The 23,731-nt window shown below is 43.3% G+C and overlaps 8 protein-coding genes across 8 annotated transcripts; 6 read left to right on the top strand and 2 right to left on the bottom strand.

Moving 5' to 3' along the window:
- Nucleotides 1–66: 66 nt before the first annotated feature.
- Nucleotides 67–2,118, bottom strand: SS1G_10768 (hypothetical protein; the record flags this gene model as incomplete). Its single annotated transcript, XM_001588271.1, has 3 exons — nt 67–611; nt 871–1,887; nt 1,947–2,118. The coding sequence occupies 3 exons, from the start codon at nt 2,116–2,118 to the stop codon at nt 67–69; spliced, it is 1,734 nt and encodes a 577-aa protein (XP_001588321.1).
- A 328-nt stretch (nt 2,119–2,446) lies between these two features.
- SS1G_10767 (predicted protein) lies at nt 2,447–3,080 on the top strand (the record flags this gene model as incomplete). The annotated part of the gene is made up of 4 exons (XM_001588270.1): nt 2,447–2,517; nt 2,570–2,693; nt 2,729–2,807; nt 2,959–3,080. The coding sequence occupies 4 exons, from the start codon at nt 2,447–2,449 to the stop codon at nt 3,078–3,080; spliced, it is 396 nt and encodes a 131-aa protein (XP_001588320.1).
- A 3,541-nt stretch (nt 3,081–6,621) lies between these two features.
- SS1G_10766 (predicted protein) lies at nt 6,622–6,825 on the top strand (the record flags this gene model as incomplete). Its single annotated transcript, XM_001588269.1, has 1 exon — nt 6,622–6,825. One exon carries the CDS (start codon nt 6,622–6,624, stop codon nt 6,823–6,825), a length of 204 nt encoding a protein of 67 aa, XP_001588319.1.
- A 1,018-nt stretch (nt 6,826–7,843) lies between these two features.
- Nucleotides 7,844–8,009, top strand: SS1G_10765 (predicted protein; the record flags this gene model as incomplete). The annotated part of the gene is made up of 2 exons (XM_001588268.1): nt 7,844–7,866; nt 7,937–8,009. 2 exons carry the CDS (start codon nt 7,844–7,846, stop codon nt 8,007–8,009), a joined length of 96 nt encoding a protein of 31 aa, XP_001588318.1.
- A 1,814-nt stretch (nt 8,010–9,823) lies between these two features.
- On the top strand, nt 9,824–12,536 carry SS1G_10764 (hypothetical protein; the record flags this gene model as incomplete). Its single annotated transcript, XM_001588267.1, has 3 exons — nt 9,824–10,124; nt 10,344–10,790; nt 10,846–12,536. 3 exons carry the CDS (start codon nt 9,824–9,826, stop codon nt 12,534–12,536), a joined length of 2,439 nt encoding a protein of 812 aa, XP_001588317.1.
- A 1,336-nt stretch (nt 12,537–13,872) lies between these two features.
- Nucleotides 13,873–14,838, top strand: SS1G_10763 (predicted protein; the record flags this gene model as incomplete). Its single annotated transcript, XM_001588266.1, has 1 exon — nt 13,873–14,838. One exon carries the CDS (start codon nt 13,873–13,875, stop codon nt 14,836–14,838), a length of 966 nt encoding a protein of 321 aa, XP_001588316.1.
- Nucleotides 14,839–15,759: 921 nt separating this feature from the next.
- SS1G_10762 (hypothetical protein) lies at nt 15,760–17,118 on the top strand (the record flags this gene model as incomplete). Its single annotated transcript, XM_001588265.1, has 1 exon — nt 15,760–17,118. One exon carries the CDS (start codon nt 15,760–15,762, stop codon nt 17,116–17,118), a length of 1,359 nt encoding a protein of 452 aa, XP_001588315.1.
- An 841-nt stretch (nt 17,119–17,959) lies between these two features.
- Nucleotides 17,960–21,658, bottom strand: SS1G_10761 (predicted protein; the record flags this gene model as incomplete). Its single annotated transcript, XM_001588264.1, has 1 exon — nt 17,960–21,658. One exon carries the CDS (start codon nt 21,656–21,658, stop codon nt 17,960–17,962), a length of 3,699 nt encoding a protein of 1,232 aa, XP_001588314.1.
- Between the last annotated feature and the right edge of the window lie 2,073 nt (nt 21,659–23,731).

Below are 23,731 nucleotides of genomic sequence, written 5' to 3'. Positions count from 1 at the left end.
TCCTATTCCTCCTCCCTCCTCAAAAACACATCTAATCCACACCACCCAAACCTCCCTCACTACCCACTACTCCTTCCCCTCTGCCTCTCCCTCTCTCTCCCATTCCCCCCAAACATTAACTCCCATAGCCAAAGCTGCAACATCACAACTCCTAATATAATCCACCTCGATCAAATTCGGTTTTCCCTCTCCCGCTCTTCCTCTTCCTCTTTCTCCCCCTTCTCCCCCCTCCCTTTCTCTCATTTTCCTCCCCCCAGAAACCAACGCTTCGAAATTAGAATATAATTCCCTATGCGCCGATACCGCATAGCCAAGTATAGAATTTCGCCATGTGCGCCTGTCGGCTTGGACGGCGAGTGGTTGCGTGAGGATCCAGGAGAGTTTGTGGATGGGGCTGGGGTTGGGGGTTGGGGATGGGTCGATGTTGGGACTAGGATTGGTGTTGGGGAATGATAGTTTGTGTTGGGAGAGTTTTTCGAGTTGCGTGGTTACGAGGGTTTTGGGGGAGGAGGTGTGCGAGAAGGTGCCGGTTATAGGGAGTCGGAAGGCGGGGATGGGGGTGAAGTTTAGGGTTGCTGGGGAGCTGGGGGTTAGGGAGGTGCTTTGGTGGTCTGTTTGGTGGTGATGGTGGGTTAGTTTAGATTATTTTTGTTGTTGTTGTTTTTGAGGGGTGGTTTGAGGAGGGTGTGGGTGGTTTGTAGGGAAGGAGAGGAAGGCAAGGGGAGAGTATGTATGCTAGATGATGAATATGGGGATATTGCAATAGCGTATCAGGAAAAAGGGATGATTTGTAAAACGAATCGCGGGATAAAATATTACGATAGACTTGGATACTAGGGATTGCGATATGGAAAGAAAAATGACACTTACGAGTATTTTCAGGAGAATTAGAAACATCCCGTTTATAAAAGGAGCGAGATGACTTCTGCGAGTATGAATAATTTGTAGTGTTAAGAGAAGCAAGATCGATATCCTGGACAACAGGATCGCAGCCAGATGAAAATGCCGAGAGAGCGGTATCTACATCTCTCGTTTCCAGCACAGAAGACCAAGCCGGAGCACCACAAGGAACCCTCACCAACACCGTACTCTTGCCACCCTCCTTCACAAACGTCCCAAAAGGCACACTCGACAAATCCCACTGCGAACCCTGCGGTTCAACCCAAAGATCAAAAATCCCACTCAATATTCCATAAAACTTCATCCAATCATCCTCGCTAAATCCCTTCCATCTACGCCTCGCAATCGCATCGTGCGAAATATCAAGCACGATTAATTCTCCGGGATATTTCCGCGTGAAATAATTTATATCTTCGATCATGCTCTCGATACTCTGTCCCGTGGCTCCCCACATGCTACCTGCGGCATACGTACCATGGTACGTCATCCATTTTTTCCAGTAGAGCGCAGGGCGGATATCCAGCCAGCGGGCTCCGTGCACAAGTTGCCAGTATATGGAATCTGATTGCGTTTGCGTGTTGTGGAGTGTACCTGGTCCGTTGAGAGGGTGGGTGACGACATTTGCGCCGGCGTCGTGGGACATGGGCATGGTGATTTCGCGGAGGGTTTTGAGGGAGAGCGTAGAGAGCGTGCTTTGCATCCAGGCGACTGGGGGTTTGGTGCTAATGTAGGGAGTTTGAGTGCCGTTTCCTGCGAGGATGAAGGGGTGGGCATGGCGGTCCATAAATCCTAGGTTGATGGTTGAATATTGGGGATTATTGAGAGAAGTGAGATTTTCATGGTAGTGAACTTGCAGTTGCGTTGGGTCTTGAATGGCACTTATGGTGAAAGATTCAGAGGATGTGGGATTATCGATACGATAGGTTGCTTCTGCAGATGCGTCTGGTTGGTTGAGAATCCATGAGATACAGGATTCGGAGCTGGTGCCTGTGATGTTTGTTAGATTTGATTGTAGGATATTGGGCGATATATTGTGTGTGGGATACCAGATGGGATAATGGTCTGGGGGGACCATTTCATGCGATGCTTTGCATGAGATATCAAGTGCCAATCATATGGTGTTCCATTGATCAATTCCACGTATGCCTTTGATTTTGCGAGTACCATAGGCAGAAGAAGCAGCAGGACAGCAAAGACATATTGAGTAGATTTGGACATTGTGAATAGCATCAAGTAGAGACGATAATTGATTGTGTGTGCAGATGCGTCCAGACTTGGTAATTTACAGTATTTAAGTATACATCTCTTGGATATCGTGAAGGTTTACAGGACAATGTCATGAAGTGGACAGATTGCACAAGCTACCAGTTGGTAGGAACTAGCAATTGAGCAGGCTACAATTGATAGACTCGCCGTTGGCAAAGTATGAATCGCTAGAGCTCGCCGTTACCAAGCTACGAATTGGTAGGACTTGTCGTTGACAAACTACGAATTAGAGCTCGCAATTTACAAGCTACAAGTTGGTAGGACTCGCCGTTGACAAGCTATGCGTTGGCAGAAACTAGCCATCAAGCAAGCTACAATTGATAGAGCTCGCTGTTACCAAGTTACGAACTGGTAGAGCTCGTTGTTGGCAAAGTACGGATTGCTAGAGCTTGCTAATAACAAGCTACAAGTTGTCAGAACTCGCCGTTGACGGACTACGAATTGATAGAGCTGGCCATTGGCAACCTAAGAATTGTAGAAACTTGCTGCTGGCAAAGTACGAATTGCCAGAGCTCGTTATTAACAAGGTACAACTTGTTCATTAACAAACTAAGAATTGAAGAAACTTGCTGTTGGCAAAGTACAATTCGGTAGAAATCCGCCATTGACAAGTCCGCTTGAAGGTAGTGATAACTTTCCAAGTCGGTGAACTTTAGTCTACCAAAGACCTCAAAATACACCAGCCAAGCGAAAATAGTACAAGGTTACTGGAATGATTGTAATGATTTCATTTCCGCAAAAAAACAATATTCGACGTCATTTGTATCGACATTGTTACATTGCTTGGTACAGCAACAGCCGAATTAAAGTTTGGAAGGATTGACGAGGGTATGCTGAGTAGCAAATCAATATTGTACGGCATAGAAATATCAAAACAGTCTGAGACTCTGAGGATGTCTGTCGATCGGCGTTAAATGATGGTCCAATGCCCTATAATAAACACAAGAGCTTACCTACGTCATGGATCGTCATACACTAATGACTGCAGGTGTGCGAACATCGGGATAAGTAGAAGAGACTTGCACCCAAACCTAGAAGTGATTTAACTTTGCGTCGTGAAGAGATGGTGAAAAGTGTAAAAGAGGAAAGGAAAAGATAAAAAAAGGTAAGGGGATTTCCTATTAGTATCGTTCATCTGTATCATCATCGTCATCGTCGTCATCGCCGTCATCTCTTGTCTCGCTTTGGGTTCTTGATGACGTTGGGAGAGGGATTATCTGAAGAAATAGAGTTTGTCTAAGCAGACACGATTCACACAAAGTATTGAATGAGGTACTTGTTCATTCCTTCTTCGAGAATACCCTCATGTCGGAGGTGGAATATGGAATCTGCCAATTCACGTGCCTTGCATATGATCAGAGCTGCTAGCTCGATTGGGATCCCTCTGCAGCTTCAGCAGAAGATCTCTAATAAAGCAAAACTACTTCTGAAACAATGTCATTTCACTGTCTTGCCGTTGCGACGTATCACCTAAAATCATTACTCATGAAAGGATGACTTGTTAATATATCTATTGATGCCGTCGCATCATCTGTCAAAGTCTCTCCTTCGGTATATAAAAAAAAAAGGTCAGTGGGTTACCAAGACTTTTTTCATACGATTCATGAGCACATATCAGGAGCATACCTCCGTACGCTGCAGATTTAGTGTCCTAGAGCAGCAGTGGGAAAGTAAGAAATGTGCCTAGCACCAACACTTAGGGTGACACCATGCGTTCTGCTCACGCCTGACCGGCTGAACCTTGAGACTTGAGACGTGAGTACGTACCTAGTAAAGAAAAAAAAAACAAGCCATTAGTGGAACTAAAGCAAAGCAGTCGTGCGGCCAGAAAGCATAAAACCTCCGAAAAGCCAAGTCGGTGTTAAAAAAAGAAAAAAGGGAAACCTTGAAAATGGGGCAGTTGGATCAATAACAATTGTTCTCTAGCCGTTCGGGGGTTTATACTTTCTGGCCGCACAACTACTCGAGTATTCCGTATGCTTTTTACGCTTTTTCGAGGCCACCTCAAACTAGCGGCCCATGGCCCGTTTTCCAAAGGGGAGTAGGCTGACCGGATAAGCTTTTTGACACTCTGGAAAGAGAGCGCCTGTGGCACAGTTTTAACTTTTTCGGTGGACCTGCCTCAACTACATGTGTTAAGACCAGCTCTTTCAGCTGTATGACATCTGGCGACGTGACTAAGCATGGGGGAGAAACGACCTACGTACGTAGTAGACTTTAAAACCACGAAAATGGAGCCGCACATCACGATCCCTTCATGAACTACTGACCTCTCGGAAGAGGGAGAGGGAAGTTCTGGTCTCCTTTGTGTCTCATCCCAAAAAAAATCCCTTTACATTTCCCCGAAATGACACGAATTTTCATCTCCGCAATAACCGGTTAACCGACGTCGTCGAGCTCAACTCATCGTCATTGTACTTTACAATACATTATACTCTGGATCCTGAAATTTTGAGTTTTTTGTAGAGGTCCACTGCTCTCCCACCACGAAGATCAGTGATGACACAACGTTTGGCAAGCGTGTGCCTATAGCCGGGGAGTTAAGCATGCAATTGGTTAAATTACGTGACTCAGAGAATCAAAGCAAAGTTTAATAAATTAGCATCGACCGAAAGAAAAAACACAGTTTTTTTCGGTAGATGGTTTTGACTCTTGGGTGAGTGGGAAGGGAAAAAAATATTAGAAACAGATTAATTATCTCATTTGTAAAATTATATCATTTGATGCCGTGGTTCTGAAAAATCCAAAATTCCCCAGTAAAAAGCTTGGATCATATCGAATTTTGAATTTCAATTATCAATTTCAACTTCGGCTTTGCCCAATTAAGTTTAAAGATATTTCATATAATCTATGAGGGAAGACTGAATTCCCAGCACTCCGTATATTGCAATCAATCAATTAATCAATCAATTCCCAGCATATTATTACAATCAATTGTAAATTGTAATACATGAGGGATTGCTAGATTCGATCCGAAAGTGGTATAGATTGTCCAAGATCTAATCCGTACATACCCCAAATCAATATAGCATTAAGTCGAGAAGCGAATATAACCGAATTCGTAACTCGAAAATTTCAAAAAGAGATGCTCAGTCCTCAGGACCTCTTTTTTCTCCAAATGCTAATAAACTCACATATGGGACGGAAGTGGATTCTGTGAGCGCCGCATGAATGCTGGGTATTTGTGTGTTGCCTAATAGTTCACTTATCATCTCTATTTTCATGCTGTCCGATGAAAACCCGTTCCACTAAACCGAGGTCGAGCCTTCCCCCCCCTTCTTCTAAGACTATACTATACCTACCTACCTTAAGATGACATCGCAAGTTTCGAAAAAAAAAAAAAAAAAAGACCCGACAAAAGGGAATTTTGGGAAACTAGGTGGACGCCAAAAAGCTAAATAGCATACCATCGAGCTATTGCCGTATACTCGTGTTAATGTAGTGGGGGTGCATCCTTGTTGTCGTTTTGGAAAAGTCTTCGATCGGTGCAAAGTAGTGCCGCAGGACACTGTCCTGTCAAGGTGACACTGGAGGTTACAAGTGAAGAGGAACAAGGTCAATCACAGAAGCTCGTTTTACACGTGCCGGCCAACGGGCGAGCGAGTCAGGGGCAGCAGGCTTTAAGTTTTTTTGCACTTTGTTGCAGCGCTCGCTTATAGACAGACATCCTCGCTCAGAATATTGACATTCTGACACTAGAAAAATCGGAAGCGGGTTCCGAGAAGCTTAAAAGATTACCTTGAGGCTTGGGATTTTCTATTGCTGTAGTTCTGTAACGAAAATGATTTGCATTGCATGTTGAGTGTTACTGTGTGTAGCATCATAGGCCGCCCCAAGATTGACTACCCGCCTACCTTACCTAGGGACCTAGGGGACGGAGTGAGCTCCGTGTATGTGGCGCAGCAGACAATTAACAATATGGGAGGAGTGCGTGCATCAAACGGCTGGGTTCTTATCAGTTGAAACTTAGGACGGATATAACAAGTGCCGGGGATAATCATTCATAAGAGGGTAGATTGCTCCTAGATTTGTTCAGAACATCAAGCATCTAAGATAGATTGAGGCACGCCAGGGACGGAGAAATGTCAAAAAGGAGTAAGAGGGGGGTCCGCAGTACATCTCCCAGAAAAGTGCGGGGCGCGGGAGGGGCCATCTTTTGAATGATGCTCCTGTGCTGCGGAAGATCTCCACCAATCGCCCGATCGTTGTACCCAGAAAAAGTCTGGGTTCCCTGTGGCTTGCTCTAATGCCGAGTTTCCTAGGAATCTCCGAGGTATTGTGGCTTTCGGTGTGGCAACTGTACATCCCATCCATCAACCGTAGGTGCCGTTACTTGTTACATTTTAATTCCCATGACCTCTCTGGTCGATCGGAGGGATATGAGCCACCTGCCGGGCAATTCGATCATCTTATCGTGTGGAAATCCTATCTTGACAAGTATCTTATATAGGAAGGATGGCAGGAAGAGCCAAGAGAGCCAAGATGATAAAGTATCTGGGCAGGGAGAAATGTATGTCACTGAACGTCTCTGAATGGGCGGTTATTACGGATCGAGCGGGATTACCCGGATTCTGGGTGGCAGGAAATAACTGTATGTCATTGAACGTCTCTGAATGGGCGGAAATTAGAGATCAAGCGGGAATAAAACAGTTCCTGTAAATGGGGAACCGTCTGAATTGGCATGACCTTCCAAAAAACATCCACTCAGCCTAAACTAATTCAGGTAGCAACTCGGCTTTCCCTTCTCTTTTCCCTCTCTTACCTGCATTATTATGCACATGCAGGCAGATAACTGGAATTTGTTCGACTTTGGACCTTCCACTTTCTCAATTACATAAGCAACTTTACCGAGTAGCAGGGAGTTGGGCTTATATAAGCACGGCTAAACAATTCTCGATTGGAGGCACAAAGAAACTCGTCGGGTACAAGAGTGATGGATTTTCCATCAATCATATTCACTATCGATTCTTCCTCCAGCTTTGACGTGAGTCCTATACGATCCCATGCTTCTGATAGGTCGACATGATATATCAATCCATTTATCACATTTAGTAGTTGATGCGATCGCAGCCCGAAAGACCAAAGAACCAAACGACCCTATAATTCGACGGTCGACAGGTCTAAAACGAGCCAGGCAGAGTCTGAAATGGAAAAAGAAGAAAAGTTTCCACGTCCTCGATTTAGATAGGGAGGGTATGATTGGTATCAGAATCGGGTGGTGACTGAGAGGAGAAATGGTCCTGTGCTGTACGACAGTACCATTTCAGACGCTCTCATCCCCCTTGACTCGGGAAGGGAGATTGTTGTTTGATTAGTGTTCTGGAATCTCGGAGGAAGGCTACCCAATGCAGTTCGGAGCACGAAGAATCCGGAAAGGAATTGCGAATGTAAGAGTTGACAAAGACGGAGATGGAGATCATCATGTGGATCAATCCTTGGTACAATGCAAGCGATCGTTCAAAAATTCCAAAGATGTTTTGATCGGCTCCGGTTCTTAAACCGGATCCGAGGCTGTGATATTTATTATTTATTCATTTTTTTCACAGAGTTTTTGGGTTTTTGTGAAGTGTATTTATTAATTGACTTGGGCCCAATGCTTTGTTGTCGGTCGCTTGAACGATACTTTCCTCCAAATTTGGATGCGAATGGATACGAATGGATGCGATGGATGCGAAAAATGTATGCGAAGAACCAACAAGAGTAGGTATCCATCAAGTAAAGTTCATGTGTATATCGAAAAAAGTTAATAGAGCGAAGTTTAATCATTTAGCCGATGGAAAAAGCTGAGTAAGCACGAGACATTAGGATTGGCATTGTTTGGTGCCCTTGTGGTGTTTGCTTAACTTGCATTGGTTGCATTGGCTGCATTGGAGCGGGCGGGATGGAATGGGATGCTTTTTTCATTCCCAAGCAGATGGAACCATATATCATGACCCCAGTTCGGTTCAGCCAGCATTTCCATTTCAAGATACCGTAGTCTTGTGTATATGCAAGGGAAAACGGAATAATCCACCACTATTAACTATTAACCATTAACTACTGTCTGTGAGCACCCCTAATCTTAAAACAGCTTACGAATATATTGTTATAGCTTTGAACAAATGTCTTCACTGATGGATGGGGGATGGGGGATGGGGGAGGGCATGGATCCTGCTAATTCATTGATTTCATTAATTCATGGATTCATGGATGGAAAAACTCTCTTTCCATTCTAAGAAAGTAAGAAGATTTAGGAAAGAGAGGCCGTGGGACGGGGCGTGGAGACAGGAAGAGGTTGATATGCGAGATGGTTTGATGTGAAATGGCAGGCAGGGGGGTGGAAGGGAGGTGCGATTATACATACTTCATTTGTTTTCCCTTCGTTTAGCGGCAAACTATGGCTGAACTGGCAGCTGCTCCGTGCTTCTGAGGAAGACTAACAATTAATGCTAAAATTATACGGAGGTACTTTGTGTTTCCAAAATTCCAACATGTCGTTATTTCGGTAAATAGAGTTCTACGCTCCGTGCTGGTCTAGGGAATCCCATGTTGTTGCTTTTTTGGCCACTACACTACTGTACGGAGTGCTTCGTTTAGCACAAACGTCTCGCCGGGCTGAACCCTCCGAAGGTGGTCAATATCATGTCAATATCATATCATCTCCAAATTTATATTGGGAACGCCTCAATCGCCCCGTGAAATTCATCTAAAGGGAGGTCCATCCAGTGTGGTGCAAGTACGTACATCGAGGATCGAGGTCTAGTTTTTTGATCGCTTCCAGCTAGGAGTTGCGCTCCGGCTCGGGTCTAGACTGGTAAATTAGGGGTCTTTGCACGTCTTTTTCCATCAAAGCCCTATTGTATCTAGCAAAACCTTACTTCGCGGGAGAACCTAAATGCTATAACGTTGGAGAGTCAGTCATAGGTTCATGGGCATGACTGGTCACCAGGCCAGGAATCACGATAGCCGGGTAAAAGTACTAGGAGTCTTGGAATTTCAAATGGGTTTCCCCAAAAATCGGCGTGTTAGAGTTCACGGTACATTCGAAAAAGAGATAACTTCGAATCTACCAAAGTTAGCAACATCGTTTAGCTTCAAGTTAAAACTCCATATTTACTGACTCGACCAATCGACCTTTCTGGTAAATTTTGGTCCGAAAAGATGATGATGTACTCCCCAGAAGCTTGGATATTCGGCTCCACAAGCATTTACAAGCATTTTTCTGTGACAAAGTGCGGAAATATTCCAATATAATTGGATCTTATACTTTTCTATAATGCCAGGGGTCAATATCTGTAATAAGATTTCGAAGACCTATCAGGCGTGAGCCATGAACTTATACTTTTTGAGTATTACTATATAGGACACAACCTCTTCAAGCCAGTCCCTCTACTTTTTCCTTCACATCTTCTCGAATAGAACTTCCGTCTCCATTGCACTACACATCGAACTCATTATCAAAATCCAAAGTAAACATACACCGCGTCGAACACTTCGAATTCGTCTGCAATCACCTTCGGAAGAGTCGTTTGGGTTAGACAAGCTGAGCTGCAGTGTTCCTCAATAAGGCAAAAGTCCGACTCGCATCGCGATTATTCAAGTATCCAAGTACTTAATCATATGACATTTGATGCAACTCGATACAACTCATACTACTTGTACATATTTCTCCGTCACCATGCCTTTCATTCAGGACTCGCACCTTCCTCTTTCGTCGTTTGTTAAGACGCATATCGACATCCCGGATTATCTCGACCCGTCCTTATCTCCCTATACCATAATGGATGGCGGGTCCCCAACCCACGGAGACGTGTATAGACAAGCCTCCGTCGGCACTTTCTCAACTTCTGAAGCTTTAGAACTTGCTCGAGAAAGTGAGGAAGCTGCTGAAGATCCAATCATCGTCGGTATTTTGGAGGTCGCCATCAACAACATCTGGATTAAGATTCAACAGCAACCTACATCGTATGTCATGACCAGTGAGGAATTCGCTGTCTTTAATTATTTTCAAAATCGATTTCGCGGACAAGAACTCGCCACGGAAGCACGAAAGAGATATTGGGATTCCCAACATAGTTGAGAGGTGCCACAGTGGCTCAACTCTTTATCACTTATCTTAACCCCCCACCCATCTGTGCAATCCTTGTTCCCCGGAGGATCAGTGCCAAGTTAAGAAAGGAAGGAAGTTGCAATGTCAGCAGGAACCGATGATCTGTTTGACTCGAGAGATGTTCATGTCGATGCTGATTTCCGACTGCTTGGGACCAATTATGAGCCTGACAGGAATATTCGAACAACCACCAAAAACTTCAAAATATATCTTCTCGTTTTTTTGACCTGTGGTCTGTCATTGATATGGCTTTTACCATCATGTCTTTCAAACGAGAAGGTCGATACATTACCGAAACCTCATCTGGTCAAATATTCTTCTACTCCCGCACCATCTGCCACGCCTTCTTCCGCCGTGCTTGAAGTATTTCAAGTGTATCAACCAGTTCTCATCCCTCCTGGTGTTACCGATGAGACGGCATCATACAATGGAGTGGAGGATACGGCGATAATTGCGTCGACGAATGATGCTACTAGCTGCAAGGTTGTTTTGATGGAACACACCTTTGGCTACAGCTATGGCATCCCCTTTGTTGGTATGGAACCTACATTTTTTAATTGTGTAATACCAACCAACTAACCATCGCGCAGGCAATTACACACCACCTGGCTGCAAGTTCAACAGAGTGGTTATGAATTTCACCGTCACTTCAAGTGGTCGTCAATTCGATCGGCTCGCAATAATGTACTTTGGCGACTCCGAGGTTTGGAGAACATCTACCGCAGAACCAACTACTGCTGGAATCAGATGGGAATATCTTAAGGATATGACCGAATATCTTTATTTTTGGAACTCTCCTCAAACTCTCATTTTCGATCTTGGAAACTTGATCGATAGCACCTACACTGGATACTACTACACCACTCTTACAGCTACTTTCTTCACGAGTCAAGAAACTGTCGAACCGGCTGATTTGATTCTTCCCATTTCCGCAAGACATGGTGCAGACGATTCTGTGAGCGTCTTCACGTTACCAGGCGACAATGCTACCAACACGATTGCATTTCCACGAAATGCCAATCGTGCTGTTTTTTCCATTTCAGCATGTGGTCAGTCAACCGAGGAATTTTGGTGGGGCAATGTGCTTCAGTCGGATATCGAAGCATTTGAGGACTACGACGGAACACTTTATGGATATTCACCATTCCGTGAAGTCCAAGTGTTGATCGATGGTCAACTAGCTGGAGTGCAATGGCCGTTTCCCGTCGTCTTTACTGGTGGTATTGTACCAGGGCTTTGGAGACCAATTGTAGGGCTTGATGCTTTTGATCTTCGAGAACACGAGATTGATATCACTCCTTGGTTACCGATTCTCTGCGATGGATCTGAGCATACATTCGAAATCCGAGTCGCGGGTGTTATAGATGATGAGGAAGGAAGTGGTACACTCATTGATACAGTCGGTAGCTACTGGCTTGTCACAGGGAAAATCTTCATTTGGCTTGACTCCAATGACTCTGTCACCACCGGTACAGCACCCAAAATTTTTCTTCCAGCTCCCATCATCACCACCTCGCACGTTCTTACTCAAAATGCATCTGGGGCAAATGAGACACTCACTTACATAACTAATGTCCAACGTTCGCTCTCTATTTCATCCACTATTATCACGGAAAATGGCACTACCACCTCTACATGGACACAAGAACTAAGCGCCCTAAACTATGGCCAGTACACCGCTTTCGGCGCCATCCAAATAAACAATGCAACAACCTACGGTATCGATACCTCGAAACTAGGAAGTTCCACAAAATACAAATCCGAATACACATACCCTGTCTGGGTAAACACAACATACCTAGTCCTCTCCTCCACAAACTACACCCTCGAGGCCACCATAACTCGTGGTCTCGACCTCGTCATCTCCGGTGACTCCGTCTTCCCATCCGGTCTCCAACCCTTTACCTACCTCCCCTCCTCCGCGCCTCTCATCGCCGGTTTCTCAGGAACTCATCTTTCAACCACTCAAGACGGATCCGCCACCTATCTAGGTACATCTGCCGGCAGTTCTGGCTTCGGAAGTACCAATCAGATTTTCCAATTCAGTGGACTAGATATCAATAATGATGCTTCGGATACGGAATTATATTATCGCAATGTTCAAGCAGTTAATTCAACTATTGTGTATGATGAGGAAAGATTAGTCGGCACCGAAATTGGAAAATACAGTAATCCGAGACCCGGAGGTGCCTATTTGAGTCAGAGTGTTATGAGCCCTAAGGAAGCTATTGGGAGGGGAAAGGGAAATCCTAAACAGTTGCTTGTAGGTGGAGGTGCATAGTTGGGGACTTGTTAGAGAGGGAGGTAGATGAATGAGAGGATGGTGGGTAGTGAGTGAGTGAGTGAGTGTTGGATATTTAGTCTGAAGCGCGGAATCAGGCGAATCGATTTTTATGATTTAAATATCCGTTCTCAGGCGTTTACTTTCTTGTCTCTCGTTTTATTATTGCTTAGATACCCATTGATTTGTTTTGTTTTCATGTACTTTACCTCCTTGAGCATGAGCATATTCTTTTTGAAACGTGGTCTTTGGTTCGGGCATGGTTTTGTTGTTGTCGTTGTTGTTGCTGTTGTTGTATATATTTCTTGGATAGCTTAGCTTAACTTAGCGTTGTTTAACTTAACTTGGCTAGTATATATTATCATTATCATTATCTTACACTTGAATCACTTGTATCATGTACATTCTCATTTCAAGTGCTTGGAAGTTTCTAATTAGGTGTTTATGTATGTGATATATTTCTCGATCTAGAATTGGGTTTGATGTTTGCGTTTGAATGTTGGGTTTGGTTGAGTTGGTTGAGTTGAGTTTGAGTTAATCTCAATTATACACCCTTAATAATTACCCTTATCTTAGTTATATATGTGAGATTATTCGGGTGCTTGGGTACTTGGGTACTTGGGTATATGTATATATTATCCTGACATATAAGATTTACTCGAATGGATTAAGACGTTGAATTTTCATAGGATGGTTGATGTATACATGGATGAATATATGTATGTATAAATGAATAGATAATAAATGTTTATTCGTATATTCCCTATATGGCAGCAGCAGCAGCAGCAGCGAACCAGTAGTTGCAAATTATCACAAGGAAAGAAGGGAGGAAGGAGACAGAAAAAAGTATTTATTCCACTTCCATACATCCCGATCAACAAGTTACCTCTCATAATTTTACTCTCAGAACTTCTTCAATATATTCTCATTGCATTTTTAATAATACAATACAAGCGCAAATTCTAAATTTCCTGACCGAAATTCATATTCCCGTATTACTTTTCCTCTTCATAAATACACACTTAAATATTTCTTCAGACCTACCATCTCAGCCACAGTCATGGGTATCCCTCTTGAAGAGCACTCACCCTGGTGCGAATGCAAGCGTCCTAAATGTCAACGTCTTGATATTGTTCCAGCGAATCATGAGCATCCTGCATTTTGTATACGTCATACAATATCTAGGATAGATCCTCCACCCACCCTGGCTATAGATAGCCCTGTTCAATCACACCCAGATTCCTGTACATGCCAGCGCCCTGCATGCCAGCTTCGTCTTATGACTTCGTCAAGTCGTCGTCCCTCTGCACGTCCTGTATCTCATACACCATCTAGGATGAATCCTCCTCCCGCCTCATCTATCGACCATCCTCTTCGATCACATCCAGTTCTCTCTTCCGCTACTCCACCCCCAACGCTCAGTATACCAACTGGCAGCCTATTAGAGCAACAAAATCCACATGTTCAATCCGGCAATAACAATGCCAATGCGGAGGGTCATTTGGAAAGAATGGTGGGTACCCATGGAAATAGTAGTAGGCCCACAGATTCCGCGGAACTAGATCGAATGGATAACACTATAAGACTCATAAGACACTTAAGAAGTCTACGATCTCGCCTACAATATAATGTTGATCGTCCTATAAGAGCATCAGAGGAGGAGTGGATGGAGCGATTGGAGCAACTGATGCAAGAAGCAGAAAATGCACTACTAACTGCCGAACTACATATGTGGCAGCAAGAGCGACGAAGTCTATCGGTGCGGCAAGAGCAGTCAGAAGATAGTGGACCTAGGGATATTTTGAACGAACCTCGCACTTCAATTCGAGCCTCTACTACCTCATCTCTACTTGAACATTCAAACATGCCCGTTTCTCCCGTTCGGCGCCAACAAGCCAGTCAGCAGATGAGAGACCTCAGTTATAGTTTTGGTAGATTTGATGAACCGCTCGATGAAGGAGGATTTCATAGCCAGGAAAATTCCACGAATAACCATCCACGTAGAAGGCGGCAAGAAGTACCGCAAAGACCATTAGCTGAGCAAGGGCAGCTACTTTACGACTCACTTCTTCGTCCTCACCCCCCTCACCCCCCTCGCCCTAGTCCGGAATTGACAAGCAATTTTCACGCTGCAGATCAGAATTCTATTAGCCCACTGCAACTTCCATCTCGCGCCGGGATTGAACAATCCAATGCCCAGCAACATGCCACGAATAACGGATCGCGTACAGTACAGGCACGGCCGCGTGAGCGAGCGCGAATGCAGGCCGCTCCATCCCCCGAAAATAAAAATACGGATTGAGAGGCTAACGCATTTACAAATAACAATACGGGCTTATAAGTAATGCATCTGCATATGACTATTCGCCTGGTTTGAGTTTTGACTTGTGAGTTCAGATGAGGATTTTTCAAACACAAGCTTTGGTTGAATAGAGACTGGAATGGCTCCGCGTTCTGCGAGACGATAGAGAAAATAGGGGTATCGCATACTGGAAAAGCGTGTTGAAAGTTTGGGCTATGAGTTGATTAATGTTTGAACATCTTGCAAGCGCTGACGATTGGTTCTGATGTATGGGTATGATTTGATGGTGTTGATCAAGCTTAAAGCGGCTGGAAGTATAGGAAGTGGAGGATTGTAAGGGTCGTTTTTAGAAATTTGATGGAAATTTCCACAGTATTAGGAAACCAGCGTAGGAATATTGTTTGCACTAGCAACACATTTTGATATGGGAGGAATTTCTGGAACTTCGGGATATCAGCGTAATGATATTGTATGCACTTGCAATGCAGTTGTTCGTGTACAGCCAATTATAATTTGCGTCAGCCAAATCTCCAATTGAGAGTTGAGTTCAGTATGTGAACGACTCATTGCCCCGGTGTAGAGTCAAGAACTACCTTTCCATGTATTTATCTTATGGTAGTTCTGATATTCAGCCCTATTCATTGAATGCCATGTACTCAAGGTGTGTACAAAGAATAAAACGTCGTTATTATCCATATGTTGATTCAAATGTGCTGAGTGAAAATAATTGGCAACATACGGAGTAGCTTCAGCCGAATATCTCGGCCGGATTAACTCAAACCCGAACAGACTAGCCTATGCTCTTAGGTTATCGGTAGCCAAACCAATCGTATTTATCATCAAATTTATTTCGCCGATGACATCTTATCGCAAGACAGAACATTACCCCTCCATCCAAAAAATTTCCCCTCAATGAGCAACATGCCATCCTCACTCCCAACAATGATACTCAAACATCTGGCAGATTTCAAGCCTCAAGCAGCGACTCGAGCATGGGCCTCCATACCTAATCCCAATAATCTACCTCTGATTGCGACTGCGACATCGGATAAATCGGTACGAGTTTATTCTCTGAGTAATTTCACTTTACATTCAAAGTTGGAGGGTGGTCATGAGAGGAGTGTGAGATCTGCGGCGTGGAAACCTGGTGTTAGGAAGGATGGAGCTTTAACTCTTGCTACGGGGGGTTTTGATACGATGATGACTATTGCTACAGGGAGTTTTGATGCGACGATGGGGGTTTGGAGAAGAAAGGAGGAGCAGAAAAATACAATTGAGGATGGACCTTTAGAGTTGGAGATTGGCGCTGATGGGAGGCCGAATAAAGGTCCGTCGTTGAGAAGAGGTGGTGATGATGGTAGCGATGAGGATGAGGGTGATGATTGGGAGTTTTCAATCGTGTTGGAAGGTCATGATTCGGAAATTAAGCATGTAGCTTATTCTCCTAGTGGACAATGGTTGGCTTCTTGTTCTAGAGATAAGACGATTTGGATTTGGGAAGAGATAGGTGATGAGGGTGAAGATGAATTTGAGACAGTAGCTGTCTTGCAGGATCATACGGCAGATGTTAAATGTGTTTGTTGGAGAAAAGATGATGGTAATGGAGAAGTTCTTGCCAGTGGTAGTTATGATGATACGATTTTATTATCCAAAGAAGATGGTGAGGGAGACTGGGAGACGATCGCAAAGTTAGAGGGTCATGATGGTACTGTGTGGAGTTTGGATTGGGAGCCTGATGTTTCGATAAAGTCAGATTCAAGCGAAGAATCATCAGTACCACCTACTCCACGACTTCTCTCCTCCTCTGCAGATATGACAGTTCGAATCTGGTCAAAAATGCCTACGCCACCTCCACAAAATAAACCATCTTACTTCAACGCAGGAATTCCCAGCACAATGCGACCTGGACCTGTGAACGAGACTTGGGAATGTACCGCAACACTTCCAAAAGTACACGATCTCCCAGTCTACAGCATTAATTGGAGTAAATATTCTGGTCGAATAGTATCTACAGGTGGTGATGGCAGGGTAGCAATCTACGAAGAACGTACCAAAGGAAGAAATACTGTTGGTGGCACCATCGAAAAGGAATGGGTAGTTCTCACCGTTTTAGAGGGTGCTCATGGACCTTATGAGGTCAATCATGTTACTTGGTGTATGAGATACGATAACGGCAAGAAGAAGCCAGACGAAGAAATGATTATCACCACGGGTGATGATGGACTTACAAAGGCTTGGTTTATCGAGGAGGACATTGAGGAAAGCAAAGTAGAAGCATAATGATACGAATAACGGGTTAGTTTCACGAGAGATATTGGGTTTATACAAAGTCGTCGGGTCGGGTTATAAGTATAATTACAAGCATAGCGTCGGCGTTGTGTAGGGTTAGAATTACTGGGAATTTATGTACTTACACAAAGAGTAGATGGCAATTATACGAGATGATTATTTGCATGGAGGGATCAATCTCACATTCTTACATCTTCAAGCTTATTGTTATCCTTTTTTCTAGGTACTAGGTAGCTAATAACATTAAAAACAATACAAAAGAGAATGGAATAAAATTGTCAAAATGAATGATTGCATCATAGAGAATGGATATCTATCTAAGATCTTACCTTAACAGTTGAACTTTTTTGAAATAGCCAAATCTCCTAAAATTAACCACACTGGACTGAACTGAACTAAATATATGTAAATTAAAACTAATAGAGATAAGTAATCTAACAAAAGAAACAAAATGATATCCTAACATCAATTTCGTGCTGTAGTAAAAGAAAATAAGAATTCGAGTGAGTGAGTGGGTGCTAAACAAGACAAGTAAGTAAGATTTTAGAAAGGAGAAAAGCACGAGTACAAATAACTTCAGAGGGTGATGGAGACTCTTTAGTGAAAAGTAATGGAATTTATTGCGTTTGTGTTCTGTAGTGGGAAAGTAGGGGAAATGAGGAAAATAATAGGTAAGCAGGTAAACAAGCAAATAAACGGGGATAGTCCAACCTATTCCTCTATTTTTTTATGCATGTATTCATCATCTGAACTATTCCTTCATGATCCTCACAATCCACTCCAACCCAACCCAATCACCTCCCCTCCCTCCCTCTCCCCTCCTCTCCCCCAACTACCCCCCCATCAAATTCCCATGCGGCCTCCCACCCCCAACCCTCCACCAAAAAAAATTCTCCACAACCTTCCTAACCAACCCCCCCGCCTTCCTAACCGCCATCCCCCTCTGCAACGTCTTAAAACACTCTGGTAACAATTTTCCATCCGGATCTCTCGCTCCCGGTATCTCCCACCATCTAGGGGGCGCGGAGCAATGTTTGAGGATTTGGGAGAGTGTGTTTGGGGTGAAGTGTGTGTGGGATGGGAAGTGGATTGGTGGAGAGGTGGGGAGGGAAGATGGGGAAGGGAGAACACTAGCTGGCCACCAGGAACTATTCGAATCGTATAGAAATCTCTCGTCGAGTGGTTGTAGTAGAAATGCTATATGATCCATACTAAGTCCATGACCGTGTAAATACAGAATAAGTGACTGAGCAGGCGGAACAGCATAAGCAGAACCCGAACGCGTGAGATCGACATAAGAGGTATTTGAATTGCTCGAGGAGGTGGAGCTAGGTGGTGAAGGAATTCTAGATTTTTTGGTGGCTTTGGATATACTGTTGAATTTTCCTTTGGTGGATCCTTTGGTTTTACTGCTGGTTTTACTTTTGGCTTGGCTTTGAGTAGAAGTCTTGAATTGGTCTTTGGTTTTACTGTTGAGTTTGGCGATGTTGGCGGTTGAGAGTGATGCTTTGCGGATGGAGACGGTACTCCTATCAGTTTTTGGAAAAGGATCAAAATAATCTACCTCAGGTGTAGGTGGAAGAGATTTGTTCCTATTAAAAGATCTGGGGATTGATCTGAGACTTGGAACGAAGGATCTAGTAGTTCTAGTAGACTTAGTAGGTGAAGGAACCGGTGTTAATGAACCTGTTGAAGATCTCGATCTCGATTTCGCATCGGATGAATATCTTGACTTTACGGACTTGGAAATAGGTTCAAGGTAACTCATTAATACCATTTCTGCGGTAGGATCTCGAGGTTTGAGACCTTCTTGCACGGAATACCCGAGTATATCTTCCATGAAATCTGCATCCCAAGATTTTGATCGTGTATTTTCTATGTCGTCGGGGCTTATACCAATGGTTGTACAATCATTGGCTGCGTCGTATGGTGGATATAGTTGGAATGCGTGAGGTGTAAATGTCGATGTACCGATAGCATAGTCTTCTTGACATTCTGTACCATGGTATGAGGAATTTTCGAAAGAGTAATCATGAGAGATTCCATCATCACTTTCGTATTCCTCATCATAATCCGAATCGTAGGTTTCTTCGCTAATCACACTACCAGCATTGGAGGATGTAAACATGTTTTGATCGAATTTGCCGGTGAAAGTGTATCCGCGTGCCATGCGAGCTCGAAAACTATCGTCGATTCGTCCATTGATATTGAGAGCAGTGCGATGATCATCGGTAGTTCCATATCCTTCAACGACGGAACCTGCATAATCCCCTACTTCGGATCCCTCGCTAGAATTGTTGCTCTCAGATACTTGTCCTTCATTCGAAGGACGTCTATAAAATCTTTCTGCCTCAGAAGCTGGGGATGCTGTTTGTCCGAAATACCCTGTTCTCTCTCCACGTTCATCATCGTACAAGAAACCATCGCTGTCATACTCAGCAGAACATTCATTCTCAATATTCCTATCAGAATGTCTACGTTGATATCTCTCATATCCATCGTCATCCTCATCATCAGATTCCTCCAATCTATACTTCAATTCCAACTTCTCTAAACCAGGAATATCCAATTCCCGTACCTCTCTCCTATTAACACCATCAAGACCCATGTCATTCGGCTCAAAGAATGGTACACCATAGTAATCCGAATAATTACTCTCAACATCAAACACTGGTCCCATTCTCCAGTCCCCTGCAGCAACAATATGAAAATGTCTCTGCATCTTTGTCATTTCTTCCCACTCATGAGCCCAGCCCGGCATACCAAGAAGATAAATAAGATTTTTATGCTTGACATCCGATTCCTTCTCGTCATCCAATTCCTCTGCCTTAATCGCAGCATCATCATCCTCATCATCACCGATGACACTTCCATTCTTTGAATTGGGTGGATTGACATATCCCTCAGGGATAAAATCAAAAGGAATTGGAACCTCTTCTCCATATAATCTCTTCAGTTCCCTGGTAGTCAACGCAACGACATGATCCGGATCAGATTCCTCCGTACTATCCGCCCACTCGCTAACTTCTTGATATCGATCATATGCTAGATATGGATTATCAGTTTCAGGATTATAACCCAGAATCTCTTCACCATAAGCAGAAGGATTTTCGTAGAAGCGACGAGCATGTTTGTGGTATACAGTATCAGAAGAGATGTTGTCCCAATTGAGAGAGAAAGGACCACAAGAGCTGTAATGGTGAGACGGGACTGATGGTGATCTTGATCTTGAGCGCGATCTATTCTCAAGCTCTAGAGTTGAAGCATTAGACTCTGATACCAATCTCCTCCTAAATCCATACGACGCCACAGGAGTAGTCTGAATAAATTGACTCGGATCAAAAGCCGGAAAGTCATGAATCTCAGGATTTCGACGTGGTCCAATAAAACTTCTCGTCCCATTCCCATCTCCATGTTCCACAATATCCTCATCACCTTGAAAACTAGTATGCAGACTTTCTCCCTCCTGAAAAGAAAAATTTTGGTCTCCTATATCCACACTCTCATCCATTTGTGCTTCAAGCGTGGTATTCTCTTCCTTTGTCGCTTGTTGTGTTTGTAATGAATTGCCTGAGTTATTACTGCGTCTGCTTAGACTTCGCGCAAAGTTCAATACCCTGCTTGCCCTAGAACTCCCGCTATCTTCACTTCCTTTACCTTCACCTCTACGTCTGCCAATTGATAAACTTCTCTTGGATAGATGTCTCTTCGCTGCAACCAAACCCTTTCTTGGCAAGCATTTCTTGTTTTTAGTTTGTGGGTCGCAATTTGTGTGTAAATCCCAAGTTGTATGTAAGTCCTCCCTCGTGCTTCGTCCTCTTTCACGCGACAGATCATCCCCAGAATCAGGCGGTGGCGAAGGTGCATGTGAATAAGCGATTTTAATTCCAGATGTGTTTCCACTTTCTTCAAAACTATCCATCTCTATTTCGTCTCTCTCAACTTCGTACTGTTGCTCATGTTCAGGTAGAGCACTATGAACTTCCAATTCATCTCCATGAAAATTCGGGATGGTCGAGATGGCGGATGTGCTACTTTTCACTTCCTTTCCTTTTCCCAACTTATGACACTTCGAAGTAAAAGGCTTTGAGATCCTGACTTCTGACATCTCACCTCTTCCCAAGAAATTAATTCCACCATCATGATCATCATGTCGAAGATCATAAGCAAAAACATGTCCTCCACCCTTCTCATCACTTTCATCCCTAAAATCTTCATCCTCACTTTCATCTCTTTCTCCATCAAATTTATCAGCACTTTCATCCCTCTCAAAAACCTCTCCATTTCCACCTCTAATAACCGTCCTCTTTCCCATCTTTAACCTCTCCACATTCCTACAAATGACACAAACACAATCCTCTGAATGTCTGTCCTCGATCTCCGTTCCGAAATCCACATTTACAGTAATATCTTCTTCGAAAATAATGCGACTGCCATCTTCTGTAATTGTCGCCTGAGCTTCTACGAAGCTATAGTGCTCATCTTCCGTCATTGAAAGCGGACCTGGGTAAATGGGTACGGCGCGAGGCATCATGTTGTGGTTTGTGTGTAGGTGAGGTCGAATTTTGTCAGAGATTAGTGTGTTCGAGGAGATTGCCCTGTTCCAGAAGACTGGTCTGTCCAAGATGTCCGGTCTGTTCAGGAGATCAAATCTGCCCAGAAATCAATCCAAGACCCAAGACCCAAGACCAATTATTAAAATTTCTCCTCCTCTTTTCTCTTATCCCCTCAAAACACAAACCCAAATTCCCCCAATCTCGTATCTCAATCCGACCTCCAGGATCGAATATCTATCTCCAATCGAAAAATCCAAGGAATCTTCCTAGAACCACTCCTTCCCACCAAATTATCAGTATATACCCATATCCACATAGAACAAGAGAACTTACCAGTAGCACCCCAAAGCACACTCACACTCCTCACTCTCAAACCCACAATCTCTCGAATATTTCAATTTCCACCAGAAACAAAAACAAAAACCTTCTCTTTAACCTCTAACCTTTATCCTTATATTCTTCCTTCACCAACCAAAAAGAACAAGATAAAAAGAAGTAAAAAGGTAAAAAGTAGCGAAGAAATCCAAAGTAAAATAGATCAATTGACACAATAGCAAAATAAATCAAAGTAGTAAATTTCAGCCTTAACCTCGTCTATCCGTCCATCCATCCAAAACAAAGTGCAGAAAAGTAAACAAATAGATGATTGAATGATTAATTATGTGTATGTATGTGTGTGTGTGTGTATGTAGTATGAATGAGGCTGTCGCATCCGATGAAATTGCAATATCTATCTAGATATTCATCCTATCCCAAAGGGAAACCGAGACTGAGGAATTGAGATATTGAGATGTTGGAAAGTTGGGAAATTGAGCTGTGTAATTACCACCAATTAAGTTACCAGCAAGGTAAAAATCGAAAGGTTAAAAGGTAAAAAATCGAAAGGTTAATAAAAGTCAAGACTTGAAGACATCAAGATTCGAAGACGTGAAAATCACACAAGGTTAAAGTTGCTATCATGTAATTTTAAATATGATACCATGAACCAATGATATTGTAAAAAAACAAGGTGAAAAAAGGTGAGTAGAAAATTGTATGGTGAGATTACTTAGACTAGGTACCTAGGTATTCATCTCGATATTATTATCTCAAGACTCCATGGGATATTGTAGTGGAAATTATCAATCATGAATAATGAATAATAGAATAATGAAGTGGTAAGATCTAACTAAGCCGAGGAACCTCTAGATACTTATTACCTAAGTAGCTACTTGGATATATAATATGGCATGATCGAGGAAAGTGAATAGGATGGAATCATTAAAATTTTTGAAATTTTTGAAACGGACAAGTTTTATAGGTTCATGAATGTAAGATCTTAGATATGAGATGATAGACAATGAATGGTAAATTGATTTGAAGGAGAACTGGCAGACAGATCATTATGCATCTAAGACTCCAAGTTAATGACTGCACTTGAGTCTCAACAATTTTCTATTTCAACTCCATTTCATGAAGAATCGTCCATGGCATATCCATAGTCCTCCATACAACTCCCACCACAAGCTCTTTTTCCCATTATCCCCCATTATCTTCTTCGTCATATTCTCCATCAAAGTTATATTGCACACACCTGTGCTTAGGTATATTAACACCCATTTCCAACCTATAAACCTAACCCTAACTCAAAAACAACCAATATCCTCCATTAAAGGCCACCTCTCCTCTCTCCTTTCCCTTCCTGACTTCTACAACAATACCCGAATCTAGTAATCTCCTATCTCTTACCACTCACCTCCCACCTCCCCCCCTTCGAAATCCGCATCAACCATCATCCACTCCATCCGAGCCTCACCACCCACTCTGCAACCCCGAAAAAACTAATACCATCTACCTAGGTATCTACACCAGCTCCTAAATCCAACCAATGTATTCTCCAATTTAAACCCCCATACACAACCTCAAAACACAAAATCACCATAAACCTTAGATAAGCCACCATCATCAAATATCCCATTCTCCCTAATCCCCCAAGCCCTCATCCCCTCTAAGTCGCTAGATTCTTCCTAGTCCCCAAAGCGCATGAAGACCGAGAAGTCCACATAAAT

This window comes from Sclerotinia sclerotiorum, genomic scaffold (assembly GCF_000146945.2).
Source record: "Sclerotinia sclerotiorum 1980 UF-70 scaffold_16 genomic scaffold, whole genome shotgun sequence".
Classification (NCBI taxonomy): domain Eukaryota; kingdom Fungi; phylum Ascomycota; class Leotiomycetes; order Helotiales; family Sclerotiniaceae; genus Sclerotinia; species Sclerotinia sclerotiorum.
The sequence above is the reverse complement of the archived record's forward strand: the minus strand, read 5'-3'. Positions and strand labels throughout refer to the sequence as shown.